Raw genomic sequence first — 17,314 nt, 5'->3', positions numbered from 1 at the left:
TCACTCAAACTCCGCGCGCACTCAAAACACAAAATAAACGGCAAAACTGTGCCTACAGGTTCAGGCATAGAAGAGGTTCGTACACAGCGATGACGACGACGGAAATGGGAGAATCTAGCCGCGAAGTTGACCAGTGACAGCCGATCGGGCAGCCATGGCCTATGCGACGTCCCTTAGGCCATGCATAATGAGGACAACTGAAGAGAGAGTGGTTTGTTTTTCCGCGTCTTTCACATCGATTTGCGCGCTCACCGCTTCACGTGCACATGTAATATTTGGCACAGGTATTCCTGGCAGTGTAATCTAAACGTCGCACAGGTTTACTTGTACTGCTCAAAGAGCGTTGCAGGGTCCCTTTAAAGGTCCAACGAAAACTCAATCCATGCATCAAGGCAATGCCCTTTGTGAGGGAAATACTTGAGGTGGCAATCACCAAAGCCTGCCACAGATTCTTTGTAGAACTCTGTCGGTCAACAAAAATGACACCCAATAAAGAGAGCGGTGCTGTGATGAGCGAACTGGGTGCTGCATTAACAACCAGTTTAGTGAGCCCACAAAATTAATATGCACTACTATCACAGTGGATGGGTCCCTGCCTTTGAACATTGTGCGACTGTTAAACGGCATCAGGTGACAAGACTATAAAGAGGCCTACGGTACGTTAACAACACAGCAATAATGTCCTATTGAGCATCAGCCCACTGATCTCAAACACACATTATGCATACAGGAGCTACGCTTTCTTAGCAATAGATTGGCGACACCTGTGTCTGTGTGCCTCGGTCTTCCGCAGTCCTGTTTTTGCATTGCTTATTTGCCTTGCAAGATCAGAGGCAGTCATTGTGGTGACAGCACAGACAGTGGCCACAGGCCTCCCAGACCAGCCAACAAAAGAACAAGACAGCCTCAAAGAAACACATTTGCACACCCCTGCGGCTACATGCCATCCACCCCACAGATACAACACCCTATGCAGGCACACTGTGGCAACCCAGCTGCCCACATGGTCTGAGTGTGCCAGACAAACCCCCACCTCAATCCTATCCCCAATCGTACATGTAATCAGTGGGAATGTGAGCTCGCCAGCTGGGAACCGAGTAAAAAGCTTTGGCTCAGTGAAAGGGCAAAGACAGTAGCCTGCACCAATGGAGTCCTGGGCCCGTTTGCCCGAACGCAATAAGTGTGGGAATAAGTTCTCAACTACGGCTTTAGCGCTGTATAGGTAATAAGTCATTTGCCCGAAACGGATGCAAATGCTCGGTAAAGGTAGCGTTTCCGTCGGGTTTTCGGGCTACCGGCTTATTTGCCGTGGCCGACTTCGACTTATTGGCGTCTTATTCGTAAGCGGGCACTTAATCGGGAACTTATGCGTACGGGCAAACGGGCCCTGGACTAGGGGTTCCGCCCACTAACCAGCTCGACTTCACTGCTGAATACACTGCTCCTCCTTCTCCACCACTGAAAGGCACGAAGGAGGCAAGAAGAGCACTCACGTTGTAGCGCTGGCTCTGCCTGAGCTGCTGCAGGCTCTTCTGCAGGTCCACGTCTGGCAGGCCCCGGGCCGAGGTCCCAAAGTCGTCCGTCCCCCCGTAGCCACTGCTCCCCACACCTGCCGTCGGCTGCTGCGCTAGAGGCCCTCCCCCGACCCCCCCCACAGCCGGCAGGCCCATGTTCGCCGCCTGCTGCTGCTGGGCCGCCGTCAGGGAGAGCAGCCGCTGCTGCAGCTGGATCATTGTCTCCAGGGTGGCCGCCACCGAGCTCGCCGTTGGAGCGGCAGCGGCCGCGGACGCACCCACACGGCGCTCCGTGTAGTCCTCCAGGAGCCCCGACTGCACAGAAGGGGCAACAGAGTGGGACCTTGAGGAATACCTCTTGTAGGGGGCACCCCTCACACTCGCTTCCTACATCCCAGTTACTCTAATGCAAGTGCAACAAGGGCACGGTTACCATGTACTGGGCACAAATTTCCCTAGCAGCTGACTCCTCTTTTTGACCGACTTAGCGTAACAGTTTCGCATTCACACTGCGAGACACCGTTTCAAGTTCGCCAAGTACCACAGCCATAGTGATGTCACAGAAGAAACGTCATTTGTCATAGCCACTCTGGGCTGAGGCTAGCGCACACAGGTGGTGATGAGTGGTAAACTATGTTGTAGCCCGACGTTGCAAGGTATCAGCTTTGCTAATGCAATTTCATTTTACCCCTTGGTTCGCCCTTCCCAGGCCACAGTCCAGCATTATGCCCACCTTCCCATTGTCAATATTATCCAGTCACCTTTCTTTTTCAATATCCCGCAGCCACCACTCCTCACCACTCAGCATAGGCAGCACACCAAGTTAATTGTGTTGCTGTGCCCTCAAACCTGAACACCACACCTTCACATTATTTTATTTTTGATTTCAACAATAGGCCGGTTGGAATAGAGAATGAGGAATACTGCAATGACAGCTGGTGACGATGCATCACTATGCAGCCCACATTGTGGTGAAGCTGAATTTTTTGGGCAAAATTCAGTTACCGTATTTACTCGCATAATCCTCGCACTTTTTTTTCGGAAAAGTCAATGCAAAGTTAGGGGTGCAAGAATTATGCGGGAAAAAAAAATCCGGTGCACAGTGTTGCCAATTTGCCTTATGCCAATTCCGCTAAATGTAGCGGTCGTTTTTGGTATAGGTAAGCTCAGTGTTGCCAACAGCAGCTAGTGTTTTTTATTTTGTTATTTACAACGTAAACAATCTCCCGTCGATCAGCGATCATGAAATTGCCGTCTTTGCTTTCTGGCGCGCGCCCTATCTCGTCGTCGTATGTGCATGCCCTACTCCAGTAACGCACGTTGAAGACGGTGACGCCGAAGTTCCTGCCTGCGGCTCGGTTGCCGTGTTCGATCGCGTACTCTTTCGCTTTCAATTTGATAGCGGCGGTGTAGCTGGCGTTCCTCCCCATGGCGAAGCGGCACCAAGCACAAAATAATTAGATCAAAAAGTTCTCAAAACGGCAGCGAGCTATCCACCACTGACGCGAGTGACTCACTGACTGCTGCCGCTCAACGGCGGGACCACGACGGCGACACGACGACACGACAGGCGGGCTGCGCGAACACCGTCTAGTTGCGCGCACGCGAAACATGCGCGAAACCGGCTCAAGGACAGTGTGAGTAGCGTGCTAGGGCGCCTGTTAGGGAGTAGCCATGCAGGTTGTTAGGGCACCTGGATGGCCTTGGATACACAGCGCTCTCCGCCGAACGGAGAGGCGGCGGGGGAGGGCGCGCGTTGGAGAGCGCGTGCACCATGCGGGTTTCGCGAGCAGGCAACTTTCGCCGCTGCAAAGTTGGGGGTGCGAGGATTATGCGAGGAACCAAAAAATTCAAGTTTTGGTGGCTCACATTAGGGGTGCGAGGATTACGCGAGTGCGAGAATTACGCGAGTGCGAGAATTACGCGAGTAAATACGGTATTATCCGCACCTGTGGGGAAGAAATACAGTCACAAAACATACTCTGTACAAGGCATACCTACCGAGCTGATTACTTGCACATAGCTGCTAGGCCGTCGGAAGCCCCCCTCTTGCTTGTGGCAGGAGCAGCGTCCATTATCTTATTCTCTGACTGGGCATGGTGGCATCTCACCTTGTCAGACAAGCCACACGCGCTTGAATTTATCGCGAGCACGAACACGCGCTCACGATTATAGGATGGTGCGGGTTCAAGACTAAATACGAAAACATTATTTTTGCTTTTGAGTTTGAATGGTAGAAGAAAAAAATGCAATTAGAGCTGCTCACAATGCATGCATGACAGCACAGCGCGATTTCAACTGGATATGGATTGGCTGTAGGCCTGGCTTAGCGCACCGGGCCAACACCTCATGTAAAGACGGCCAGCCACATCACTATCACCAGCTAACAACGGCGTAAATTTATGACTGTTTTTGCTTACGGGCGGTGGTGTGGGCCTACGGTGCACGTTTTCAGTGAAACAAAGCGCCTTGAATGCATAAAAAGTTACAGGTGGCCGGTGTTATGCTTATTTCATCGTAAAATAAATAAATGTTCAACACCAGCCCCACCGAACGAAAATTTCGTTGAAGCGAAAACAAGCGTTGTCATGGGGACTTTGTTGCATTCACTCCTATGTCAAACTAATGGGGAATTAGAAATATTTTGTTGAAGCGGAAATTTCGTTGAAGCCAGTTGAAGCTGTATAGGCAGTTGAAATAGCAGGTGAAATCAGCGCCCCACACTGCTGCAGTGTCCAAAGCCCGCAGGCCGAAACGTACCTGGGCCATCCCACCAAGGCTGCCCGCGAGTATGCTGGCGGCTGCCTGCTGCTGGGCGTACAGGTCCCGCACCGTATCCCCGTAGGGACCGGGCGACCGCTTGCGTAGGGGTGCCCCGGGCCACCGGTCGCCCCTCAGAGGGGACCGCGAACGGTGCGGGGAATGCCGGGGAGACCGGCGCGGTGACCGTCGAGGCGATCGACGCGGCGACCGGCGCGGCGACCGGTGCCCCAGGCGGTGGGGCGATCGCCGCGGTGACAGCCGCCGGGGCAGCCGCGAGAGTGGCGAGGGTGAACGTGACCGCCTGCGGCCATCCGTGGGACCCTGCAAAGCGTTCGGGTAAAACGTTACTACCCAAGTTGCTGAAAGCATCCTTGTTTTTTTCTTTTTGCATTTTGCACAAGATTCCTCATCTTTGTCCCTTGAGGAGCCACACAGCGACACCTAGCATCAGTAAATAAAAGCTTTTAGAGTATCGGCACTCTTTCCTCTCATTGTTACGTGCCGCCAGGATTTTCATTGGTCGGTCGGCACCCCGTGATGTTTGCTTACATAAGGGTGCAGCCATTTTGTTTCTGGGTGCCTCTCCTCTCTCTCACTCTGCTGCGCGGACGCTAGAGTGGCCAACCGCACTCTGCCCGTCACAACCGGCGGCAGTTTCGTTGGAAGAGATGGCAACACTGCAAGCCAGAAACAAAATCACCCCCAGACGCTTCCGGGTGCCCGAAGTGGCGGTACTCTTAAGCGTAGCTTATTTAGTGACGCTAGCCACATCCATGCAATGCTTCCAACCTCCTGCCGGGTGGTCAGGGGAGAAGTTTCCCTAAAACCCACCCAATTTCAGCTTTTGCTCCCTTGCCACAAGAGCCAGGAAGCAAAGGAGTGCTGAGGTTACAGCCCACAAAGCAAAGCGGCCACTGAATCCGCGCTCTCAGCTGAGGAGACCTAATCTGCTCCAAAAGATTTGAAACCACTGCCTGTAACGATTTGCATGCTTCGAGGTAGAAATCGTTGCCGGGAGCCACCAGGACAATGCTCGGTGCAACCAGTGGCAAAACAACACATGTCTGTCTAAAAGCAGCCTACGTGGCCTTTCACCATCCACACCCTCTGGGAACTGACCACTTTCATTGCATTGCATTTGCATATTTAAAGTGCTGTTTCACGCACGATTTGTAGGCCGTTAACCCTTTGAGGGTCAACTTTTTTCTCCAAATGCAGCCCCCCAGGGTCGATTTTTTTTATTGCTGATTTAAATTTTCGGACGAGTCTATTTTGAGAAAAAATTATCGTAACGTTTTTAGGGTGACCATAAAGTGACCAAAAAATCGTTTGCGTTGTTACATATATGTGGTTCATTCATGAGTAACACAAGTAAAATTCTAAATAAAAACGTGAGAGTAACAAGCCGGCACCTTTTGAGTGAATCAAAATCAAATAGCATCAGCTTCGCGGGCGCAAAAAGTGGGAAGCGCCCGGAGGACAATACCGAAACCAGCCGCTGCGCGCACGGCCAGATGCGGGAGTGATAGACGGCGAACCGCCCATAAAATACAAAAAAAAAAAAAAAAAAAAAAAAAACAGGAGAAAAGAGCCTCATCAGTTTCGCAGGCAACCTTGGTCTGTGGCAGGCGCAAGAAGCGAGAGGCGCCCGGGCACCCGGTGGGGGATACCCAGAGCGCCCCCTCGTTAGCGGATGCGCAAGCGATAGCCGTCGCGCCGCTGAAGTAAATCATTAAAAAAAAAAAAAAAAGCCACCGGCGAAAAAAAAAAAAAAAAAAAAAAAGGACGTATTTCTGAAGTGTGGCAGCACATGCCCAGGCAAGAGAAGTTGGCGAAAAAGGAGCGCTTTTTAAAGTTACAAGCAATGCCGTACGTGTACGTCATTGACCATTTTGAAAGTGTTTGCCGATGCCGTACATGTACGGCTGTGACCCTCAAAAGGTTAAGAACCCACCAAAGCAATAAAAAGAACAGAAAAATCTGGTGTCCAAAATGGCTCGATGAAACGCCAGGATGACTGATGAAATAACCGGCTCGTTAGCAAACCACACGCAGTGACAGCGACGAGCAACACGAAACGCGTAACTAAACAGGTACCGCAAACAGATGGTGTGGGCGACAGCAAACAGAAAAAAAAAAAAAAAAAAAAAAAAAAAGAAGAATTTGCCACAGCAGGCCTCCATCGCAGTTGCTTGCTTGTGGGCTGCTTCTGGTTGACCAAAATCGAGTGAGGGTGTCGGCCCATTGCTGCCGTCGCCTTAGGCAGCTTGTGTGCAATTTTTTTCGCTTGTCGCTGCCACCCTCACTACTTGTTTGCTATGCCCATCGGGTTACATTTCTCGCACCGCTCGTTGCCGTCGCTGCATGTGGTTACCCCTTTATGCTAGCACTTTCCAAGACACAGACAATGCATAAACTGTTGTGCCACCACCACTTCTCCAACTTTGTTACACTTGCAATTACTGAATACAGTAAACTGCCTTACACTCACTCCACAATATGCCATACCCCACCCCTTCCCCCCCATAACATTACCGCAGCTTTGCATCCCAGGCACTACAATGAATTGAAAATTGCTCAGGACATTTTCCTAAGGACGCTTTCCTAGCAACAATTATTTTTTATAAAATAGAGGAATTAGACCACGAGGGGTGAAATTGAATCAAGCCAGCGGCTTGCGTTTCGGACGAAACTAGCTGTTTTTGTAATTGTACTTCACTACGTTGGGAAGCCTGCCTCAACGTTCACGTGCGTTCTTTTTTTCTTGACCCTCAAAGGGAGGAAGCTCTGAACAGCTTATGCTTGCAGGTGTGCCACTAAAAGAGGGAAAAAAAAAAAAAAAAAAGAAGAAGAATTTGCCACAGCAGGCCTCCATCGCAGTTGCTTGCTTGTGGGCTGCTTCTGGTTGACCAAAATCGAGTGAGGGTGTCGGCCCATTGCTGCCGTCGCCTTAGGCAGCTTGTGTGCAATTTTTTTCGCTTGTCGCTGCCACCCTCACTACTTGTTTGCTATGCCCATCGGGTTACATTTCTCGCACCGCTCGTTGCCGTCGCTGCATGTGGTTACCCCTTTATGCTAGCACTTTCCAAGACACAGACAATGCATAAACTGTTGTGCCACCACCACTTCTCCAACTTTGTTACACTTGCAATTACTGAATACAGTAAACTGCCTTACACTCACTCCACAATATGCCATACCCCACCCCTTCCCCCCCATAACATTACCGCAGCTTTGCATCCCAGGCACTACAATGAATTGAAAATTGCTCAGGACATTTTCCTAAGGACGCTTTCCTAGCAACAATTATTTTTTATAAAATAGAGGAATTAGACCACGAGGGGTGAAATTGAATCAAGCCAGCGGCTTGCGTTTCGGACGAAACTAGCTGTTTTTGTAATTGTACTTCACTACGTTGGGAAGCCTGCCTCAACGTTCACGTGCGTTCTTTTTTTCTTGACCCTCAAAGGGAGGAAGCTCTGAACAGCTTATGCTTGCAGGTGTGCCACTAAAAGAGGGAAAAAAAAAAAAAAAAAAAAGAAGAAGAATTTGCCACAGCAGGCCTCCATCGCAGTTGCTTGCTTGTGGGCTGCTTCTGGTTGACCAAAATCGAGTGAGGGTGTCGGCCCATTGCTGCCGTCGCCTTAGGCAGCTTGTGTGCAATTTTTTTCGCTTGTCGCTGCCACCCTCACTACTTGTTTGCTATGCCCATCGGGTTACATTTCTCGCACCGCTCGTTGCCGTCGCTGCATGTGGTTACCCCTTTATGCTAGCACTTTCCAAGACACAGACAATGCATAAACTGTTGTGCCACCACCACTTCTCCAACTTTGTTACACTTGCAATTACTGAATACAGTAAACTGCCTTACACTCACTCCACAATATGCCATACCCCACCCCTTCCCCCCCATAACATTACCGCAGCTTTGCATCCCAGGCACTACAATGAATTGAAAATTGCTCAGGACATTTTCCTAAGGACGCTTTCCTAGCAACAATTATTTTTTATAAAATAGAGGAATTAGACCACGAGGGGTGAAATTGAATCAAGCCAGCGGCTTGCGTTTCGGACGAAACTAGCTGTTTTTGTAATTGTACTTCACTACGTTGGGAAGCCTGCCTCAACGTTCACGTGCGTTCTTTTTTTCTTGACCCTCAAAGGGAGGAAGCTCTGAACAGCTTATGCTTGCAGGTGTGCCACTAAAAGAGGGAAAAAAAAAAAAAAAAAAAAAGCAACACTGAACCTAGGGAGGGACCCTGCCCAGAGGCTGTCGAGGTGTACAGTGGTGATCTCGCTAAGGGTGAACACGGGAGCTCGTGGCCGCCGGTACTATCAGAGCAGCCTACCGTGCCCAGCGCAAAGCATCACGCATGCGCTGTGCGTGCCGAGCGAGACTATGCTTTCAGCGCGCGCACGGCGTCATCGGAGCGTCTGCGCATCGTCTGCTATGTTTATCGCGCGTGTAGCACTGGAGCTATCAGCCACTGTATGAATGAGTGGAAACTAGGATCCACATAAAAAATGTATCCGTGTGAGCGGCAATTCGTTCTTCAGCTCCAATACAATGGTTTCGGCACAGCAGCGTAACTCGCCCACTTGTTTCAAACAGACTCAATCAAAAGATCACGCAGATCTTAACAGCACTTACTTTTTGCAAGTGCTTACAAAAAGTCTTTTATATGCACATAGAAGCACGCAATTCAAGGCTTCGAAGGTGGTCACTCAAAGGGGGCGCGCAGGCGCTACGACCTTCATTTATAATATACTGTGCCCGCACGCTGCCTGCCACCGGAGCAGGGGCCCTAGTCAGGCTCCAAGCCTTTTGCCTCTGCTCCCCTTTCTGTACGGAAAGAAACAATAAAGAAAGAAAGAAAGAATATACGGGAGAAAACTATCATCCTTTACCTTTTTATATTAGGGCGTTTTCATGCAAGAATCCAGAAATCGTGGATCAAAGCAAGGTACCATTAGCAGACGAGACGCAACATAGCAGACGACGAGCAGACGCTCCGATGACGCGATGCGCGCGCTGAAAGCAAAATAGCGCTCGGCCCGCACAGCGCATGCGTGATGGTTCGCGCTGGGCGAGCTAGGCTGCTCTGATAGTACCGGCGGCCACGCGCTCCCGTGTTCACCCTTAGCGAGATCGCCACTGTACAATAGGACAATGCCATAAAGAAAATAAGCCCCGATCAGCAGGTACACGCTTGTCCTCCTGACCTGTCCTGGGACGTTGCAGTCAACTTTTTATGATCCAACGTGGCAACACAATAACACACCAGCGCAGGGAGTGAACTTGCAAAGTAACTACTTACAGGGCAATGAAAATACTATGCTTTAACTCCATCGATGCTACAAATACGACGTCCAGTTTCTCAAAATGCAGGTGGATACACCCAGCTTCATACCAAGCACGAGAAACGGAGAATGCCGAATCATATTAAGGAGAAAACTTACCACGTGGTCGCCCACAGCCAGGCGATGCGAACGAGTGTTGAAGTGCTGAAATCAGAAAACAACAGTAATGAGAAAAAAAAAAAAAAGCCACGGTAAGATTGTGTAAGCAATCATGTACTGCCACATACATTTGTCTTCCCACATGGAAGTTCAACAAGGACTGGTAAATATCTTTAGAGTTTAAAGTGAGCTCCCAGAAAGCCAGCAATCTCATACCCTACGCACTGCAGACGCTTTACTGGCAAATCTCGCCTTGGACCGGCCTCCCTATTCCCATCGTGCGGAGTTTTCAATGCCCTAGGAAAAATGTTCCCTGAGAATGGCTGCTGACCACGCGGTGCTTCAGTCACACATCGAATGTATGATGCCAAGGCTTAATTGCAATTAGGTTGACTACTTTAAAAAAATTTAAAAAATGGACAACCTAGCTGCAGACTAGCTGCACATCTCACCCCAACTTCCCCAGAATCAAAATTCCCGTGGCTAAGATGCACCTGCTCTGCTCACGTGCCAGCGACTTTCATGTGTTGAGGCATGCACTGGGCCAACTCTTGTCTCGCTGCTGGCAACACAGTGAGGTACCACGGCGTTATTACACTCAGCGCCTACTCTGGAGACCCGAGTTCAAACTCAAACGCGCTTTTATGCATCTTTACTGCAGTGGCTACTTTCTGCGACAAACAATGCCAGTTCATTGACCAAAAGAGGCACTTCAGGCTTTAAAATGAATGCATACATAGGCAGTGCAGCCAGAGAAAGGGCTACTGTGTCACCCCCCCCTTTCCGAGAGTGTCTCGCCTTCAGGGCTCCAAGCCTCTGCCCACCACCGGTGTAACATTGGGGGCGGTAGGAGGAGAGGAGGGAGGAAGAGATGCTCACATCACGGTACTCCCTGGCCGAGTGCAGGAGGACGTTGCAGGCGTAGCACGAGTACGTGGTGGGCGAAGAGCCCCGGGACCCTGCGAGGTGGTGAAGCAATGCAGTCACGTCAGGCTTGGGGGCCGACCATGAGCAGCCTCCTATCAGCACGGCCAATCAGAGCGGCCACAGCCAACACAAATGCCGGGCAAGTGAAAGAGGGAGTTTTTCAAAAGCAGGCCGCACAGTTTGACAGGGACAATCGATAGCACAATCCCTTGCACTACCATGATGATGATGATAGTTTGGGTTTGATGGCGCAAGGCCAAAAAGGGCAAAGAGTGCCAGAGACAAAGCTATTTGATGATGACACAGATGTACAATTAAATACTAAATTTTTTCAGTAAAAACAAAAGTGAAGCGACTTAAAATCCATGAAGATGGCTGGTGCATAGGGCCACGATGATTATGCATTATATGAAAGAAGCTGTAAAAGCTTGGCATCCGATAAAAACTGCAACACACACTTAATAGAAAAGGTTGTCGGCCAAGAAGTGTAGTGAGTATAGCAGGATGTGTTGTCTGTACAGTTCAGGAAAATCTTTGCATCGTGTGGTGTTGAGTGCCTTGCACTGAATGGGTATGTGCACTACAGATAGGGCCTCTCCGCACCTGCTGCACTGGGGTCTTGAAGATCCCGTGAGCAGATATGAGTGCGTTGCATGGGTGTGCCCCATTTTAGCGTAGCCAAGGTGGCGTTTGTGTATCTGTTGCGTTTGTCGATGTTGTTTGGTACCAAGTGTGGTTATATTATGTGTAATTTGTCACCTTCCTGTTCACTTCACTCCTTTTGCCATGTCTTACAAAGGTGTTGTCTTATGTGTGGCTTGAGGTCAGTGTAGGGTACTGTTGTTAAGTGTACTGTATTCGTGAGTGTAGCAGCAGCGGTCATTTAATCAGCGGTCTCGTTTCTAGAAATCCCAGAGTGCCCCGGAACACAACAGCAAGTCATTTCAAGGTTTGAGGCATATGCAGGCACATGCAGAACTTGACCGCATGTGCTAGACCTTTTCTAAGCGCCGGTGCTGATCTTCAAAGACAGCGTTAGGCCGTTCTTTTTCCCCGCATGAATGTTGTGCAGAGATGCTGCAGGCGTGTAGAAAGAACTAATTGTGCGTAGCATGTACCATGCAATACTGGTCAAAGTCCCCACTTTACGCTCGTAACTGTCCCCCCTCCCTCGCAACCTGCGCAGTGAGCCCTACCTGGCCTGTCCCTGGAGCGCGACCGCCTGGACGGCCGGGGCCCCTCGCCTTCGGGCCTCCTGCGTGGAGGTGGCGACAGGTCCCGGTGTGGGCACCTCCGTGGTGGCAGGTCCCTCCGGCCACCCGCGCCTCTAGGCACCGAGCCACCCCGCGCACGCCCCCGTGAACGGCTGCGGCTCCGCGACGACCGCCGGTGCCTCGCCCTGGAACGTCCCTTGTGGTCGTCGTCCGTGCCCGGCCCCCTGGAGCCTTGCTCCCCCCTCGAGGTGGCCTTGCCGTCTCTCTTTGCAGCCTCACCCTTGGGCTCATCCTTAGAACGTTCCTTGGAGCCATCTTTTGTGGTGTCTGGGGCGGCAGCGTCGTCAGCGGCCTTGTCCGTGGCCATGGCTTCTTCTGTACCAGCAGCCTCTTCGCTAATATCGGCACCTGCAGCAGCAGCTGCTTCTCCAGCGGCACCAGCCTCTTCAGCCGCAGCCTGCTCAGCTGCCGCTTCTTCCTCAGCAGCAGCTTGCTCAGCCGCCGCTTCCTCTTCTGCGGCATCAGCAGCAGCTTGTTCAGCTGCCGCTGCTTCCTCTTCAGCGGCAGCCTCCTCAGCTGCTGCTGCTTCCTCTTCAGCGGCATCAGCAGCAGCCTGCTCAGCCGCCGCTTCCTCTTCAGCCGCCGCTTCCTCTTCAGCAGCAGCCTCCTCCTCAGAGACAGCTTCCTGCTCAGCAGGGGCTTCGCCGTCGTCATCATCAGCAGCAGCAGTCTCACCTGCGTCGGCAGCTTCATCGGCTCCAGTGACCTCCTCTGTGGCAGCAGCATCATCAATCTCGGCAACCTCGTCCGTAACAGCAGCTTCATCTGTAACAGCAGCTTCGCTCGCAACAGGCCCCTCATCCGCGGCAGCAGCCTCCCCAGGAGCTGCTTTTCCTTTTTCTTTAGGAGCAGTCTTGGAGCTGCCTGCTTTGGCGCCGTCTTTGCTGGCGCTTGTGCTGGAGCCCTTGCTGCGGCCTGCCGACGCATCCGCCTTGTCCTTGCCCCCACTGCCCCGCTGGTCCTTCGAACGGTCTCGGGAGTCCCTCTTCGTGCGGTGCTTGCTGCCGTCACGGTCCTCGCCCCGCGAGCGCGGCCGGTGTCCCGAGTCCTTCCGGTGGTGGTGGTCGCTCCGATAACTGCGGCCGCTGCTCCGCCCTCTCCTGCCGTTGCTGCGGGAGCGGTCCCTCGACCGGCTGCGATGGTGCCGGTCCCTCGAGCGACTGCGGTGCAACCGGGAGGATGTGCCGCTCCGGGAGTGGCCGTGGCCGTGGTGGTCCCGGCCGGCGTCCCTGGAAGAGCTTCGGCTCCTCCGACTGCCCTTGTGGCCACGGTCCTTCGAGTGCTGGTCTGCGGCATGCGCGTGCTTGTCCTGGCCGCTTATTCTGGCATCCCCTTCTGGTCCTGCAAGAGAAGCCACAGAACCACTGTGAGGGCACGTCTCCTCTCGGGACCAAGTAGCGCTTAAAGACAGGGCACTGAAGGCAGAACTACTTGATAATGAAGTGACTTTAAAAGGATTGATTCATTGATTGTGGGGTTTATCGCGCCGAAGCCATACCTGGGCCATGGGGGCGCGCCATACTGGAGGGCTCTGGATTAATTTCCACCCCCTGGAGATCTTTAACAAACGCCAAAATCTCGACACACAAGTGTTTGCGCTTTTCGCCTCCATCAGAACAGCAGCCACCACGGCCAGAATCCAACCCGCGTCCTTGCGCTCAGCAGCACGGCACCTTAGCCACTGAGCCACTGCGGCAAGTTAAGTGACTTTACACGGAGTGGCTCATCCCTCAGTATTTACTCACTTTGAGCCTCTCAGGAGGAGTACGGCCGTTTTAAATTGCACTCAACACTAGAAGAAACCACCAGTGTGCTTTATGCCCCTAGAAAGTTCCTTTGCAGTGATGCTGGAGCAAGTGAAAGCTCGCACCCAGTGCAGTCGCATTAACTCAGTGCATGCAACAGCAAAAATGCATCTCACACCTTATTAACCGAACTGTTGTAGGCACCTCTTTTTGTTTGTAATTGCCGTATACCGTCGCGTATAAGTCAACCTTTTTTTTAAGAAATGACTTTCCAAAATTAGGGGGGGTTGACTTATACGCAGTTGACTTATACTTATACGATCAATCAGGTGATAGAGAAGTGCGCTGAGTATACTGAACCTCTATATATAGCCTTCATAGATTATAAGAAAGCATTTGACTCGGTCAAAACCCTAGCAGTCATTCAGGCATTACGGAACCAGGGGGCAGATGAGCATTATGTAAGATTACTAGAGGATATCTACAATGGGTCCACAGCTACCATCATCCTCCATAAGGAGAGCAGTAAAATACCTATAAGGAAGGGTGTCAGACAAGGAGACACAATCTCTACAATGTTATTCACAGCATGCTTACAAGAAGTATTCAGAACGTTGGATTGGGAACAGGTGGGAGTAAGGGTTAATGGAGAATACCTCAGTAACCTCAGATTTGCTGATGACGTTGCCTTGCTAAGTAACTCGGGGGATGAATTGCAAAGCATGCTTTCCGCACTGGGCGAACAGAGTAGAACCGTGGGCCTGAAAATTAATATGCAGAAAACTAAAGTAATGATCAATAACCTCGGGACAGCATAGCAGTTTGAGATAGGTGGCAAGGCGGTGGAAGTGGTAAGCGAATATATCTACTTAGGCCAAGTTGTGACCCCAGATCCCAACCATGAGGCAGAGGTAATTAGAAGGATAACAATGGGGTGGGGTGCATATGGCAGACATTCTCAGATAATGAATAGCAGCCTACCATTGTCGCTGAAGAAGAAAGTGTATGACAGCTGCATCTTACCGGTACTCACCTACGGGGCAGAAACTTGGAGGCTCACTAAGAGGGCTCAACTTAAACTGAGAATGACTCAGCGTGCAATGGAGCGGAAAATGATAGGTGTAACATTAAGGGACAAGAAGAGAGCGGAGTGGGTCAGGGAACAAACACGTGTTAACTCTTTCGCTACCGCGCCTATCAAAATCGATCAATTTGATCGATACTTTTGGGAGCGCCTTTTCATAGCGTTCCAGGCGTTTCTCGAACAAGTAAAGCTGTTCGGAGTTAGATCAGAAAATGGCCTTTCAAAATCAGTTTTGTTTTCATTTTTGCAACGGAAACGTGATTTTTGACACGCTTTTGAATCACCTGGTTGTGGAAAAGGGGCGTGGTCATCGCGCCTCAAGGCTACCAACGAAGAATGCGTGCAACTCGTAATTACTCTGCACCAGCGCTTGTTTTTTGCTATCAGGGCGTGAATGGGGAACTAGCAAACGATTTTCAATCGTCAGGTTCACGCTCTGACAGTAATAATCCCAGAAATCGGCTGAAAATGTCAAGCAGTGCCTGGTTGCAAAGCTACTTTATGATTTTAGGCAGTTTTATTGCCTTTGCGCAAGTTGTTCTAAGTACTCTGGTAGTTCTACTTACCCCAGGACCATTCCCAAACAGTTTACAACAGTTTCGGTTTTGTTTCTGCATCGCGAAATTCATATTTAGCGCAACTACGCAGTTACCCAACTTCAAGGCTAACTGCCATGGCGCCTGAAGCGTCCGCGACTGATCCTCGAACAAAGCACGCCGCTCCTCATTTCCCCCCACCCTAACCCAATTTCTGCGATAAGAACTTCAGATGCAAGTCAAAAGGTCACACCCAGTCGCCAGATATCTGTTCTGCCGAGGACAGCGCTTCAAACCGGCCTTACACTGCCAGCTGTTCGCCTTCCAGTTTCGTTTTCATGCGAGGGTATATCCGGGTGTCTAATGTTGCTGCTTAGTTGAACTGTCTATTCGGACGGAGTCTCTGATAAGTTTTTGTACTGTTTCATTTGAAAAATGTTAGGTGGCGCTGCAATAGAGGAGGCTCGTTGTGCTGATCTTTTTTTAGCGCGCGACTGCTACTCGGCCAAAGATCGCAGGGGACGATTCTAGCTCATCGTACCTCATTTTTGCGAGCAAGGCTACAATTGCGAGTAAGATGATGATAATAAAGCTCAGCTTTATGTTTTGAGAGATAACTGACCGTGAACGACAACAAACATCAGCCAGGGCGTTCCGTTTTCAACTTCATGCATGTTTTTTTCTGCATCGCGTGCTTGTCCCAAATATTGTGCTCGCTGTAAATGCAAAGTCAGCCATTGACAATATGTTTTTACGTTATGTGGGGGCAAATTGGTGCCTCTGATAACGTCAAACCGCCAGATTTATTCCAAGGAACCACCCAAAATTGCACAGTTTGAATTAGAGGTTGGGCTTCACCGCATGACACGAGCACCGTGCGTGCTAACATTTTTTTTTCATATCTGAAAAACTGTTCCGCGCAAGTCGACATTTTTTTTAGGGTGTGTTTTTGAAATGTTTCCCTGCAAAATGTATATTCTAATTTTTTTCTACTACCGGTGGTTTGATATACACAACTTCTTTTTTATCATTTTTTTCGACAACTTGACAAAACTTTTGATTTTGATATTTTTTTTCACAACTATGATATATGAAAACCTTTAAAAAACTGGTGTTATTGGAAAGGCCGTTAAATAATCTGCATTTTGTGCTCCTGCAATTAGTGCCTAAATAATTTTTTAGCAGAAAAAAAAATGTTTTCTTGGACCCCCCAAAATTGGTCAATTTTCTGCGGTAGCGAAAGAGTTAAGGACATATTAGTAGAGATTAAGAAAAAGAAATGGACGTGGGCAGGGCATGTAATGCGAAGGCAAGATAACCGCTGGTCATTAAGGGTAACAGAGTGGATCCCTAGAGAAGGCAAGCGCTGCAGGGGGCGGCAGAAAGTTAGATGGGCAGATGAGATCAAGAAGTTTGCGGGGATAAATTGGTCACAGTTGGCACAGGACCGAGGTAATTGGAGAATAATGGGAGAGGCCTTTGCCCTGCAGTGGGCATAGATAGGCCGATGATGATGATGACGACTTATACGCAGAGTCCACCTACACGTGGAATCGTCTCTGCCATCCGCTAAAAATTTTAATTTGCCGCCAGCTCAAAAGTTGTTTCTGCAGTCGACTAGAGCCACTACAAAACGTTTAATTTTAATTTCAAAGCCTTTAAAAAGTGTTTACTTTGAGTGAGTAAGCACAACACAAGACAAACACAAACAAGCAATTTTAGAACCAACAATTTAGAATTCTGCTCCAACTTGTGGCACCAAGTTTGCATTTGCAGTGATGGTGAAAACGTTATCAATAATGAACGCAGGCAAGGCATGCCATCTGCTAAAAAAATGTTTAGGGAATAAGTACTAATCCATCTCTCGATTCTCTCATTCCACTAACATCAAACCAATTTCAACCGACTTCAGCACTACAATAAAAAATGCACACGCACTTTTACTGGCAGCTCGGAGCTACTCTTGTTCTTACTAACACCCTTTCCTGCCCTCCCCCTCAGTTTAAGCGTT

The 17,314-nt window shown here is 50.1% G+C and overlaps 1 protein-coding gene across 1 annotated transcript in view; it reads right to left on the bottom strand.

The window, feature by feature from the left end:
- Nucleotides 1-17,314, bottom strand: part of LOC144152275 (uncharacterized) — a 68,291-nt gene that overhangs the window by 5,124 nt on the left and 45,853 nt on the right. The window contains exons 9-13 of the mRNA XM_077683511.1: nt 11,861-13,279; nt 10,617-10,696; nt 9,738-9,782; nt 4,275-4,598; nt 1,494-1,829 (exon numbers count right to left, since the gene is read on the bottom strand). Of these exons, the coding sequence (XP_077539637.1) occupies nt 1,494-1,829; nt 4,275-4,598; nt 9,738-9,782; nt 10,617-10,696; nt 11,861-13,279 (2,204 nt within the window). The remainder of the gene's footprint in view (nt 1-1,493; nt 1,830-4,274; nt 4,599-9,737; nt 9,783-10,616; nt 10,697-11,860; nt 13,280-17,314) is intronic.

Source organism: Haemaphysalis longicornis, unplaced genomic scaffold (genome assembly GCF_048455015.1).
Source record: "Haemaphysalis longicornis isolate Haplotype H1 unplaced genomic scaffold, Haemaphysalis longicornis Haplotype H1 scaffold_9, whole genome shotgun sequence".
NCBI lineage: Eukaryota > Metazoa > Arthropoda > Arachnida > Ixodida > Ixodidae > Haemaphysalis > Haemaphysalis longicornis.
Note: the sequence above shows the minus strand (reverse complement) of the source record. Positions and strands in the feature narration are given on the sequence as shown.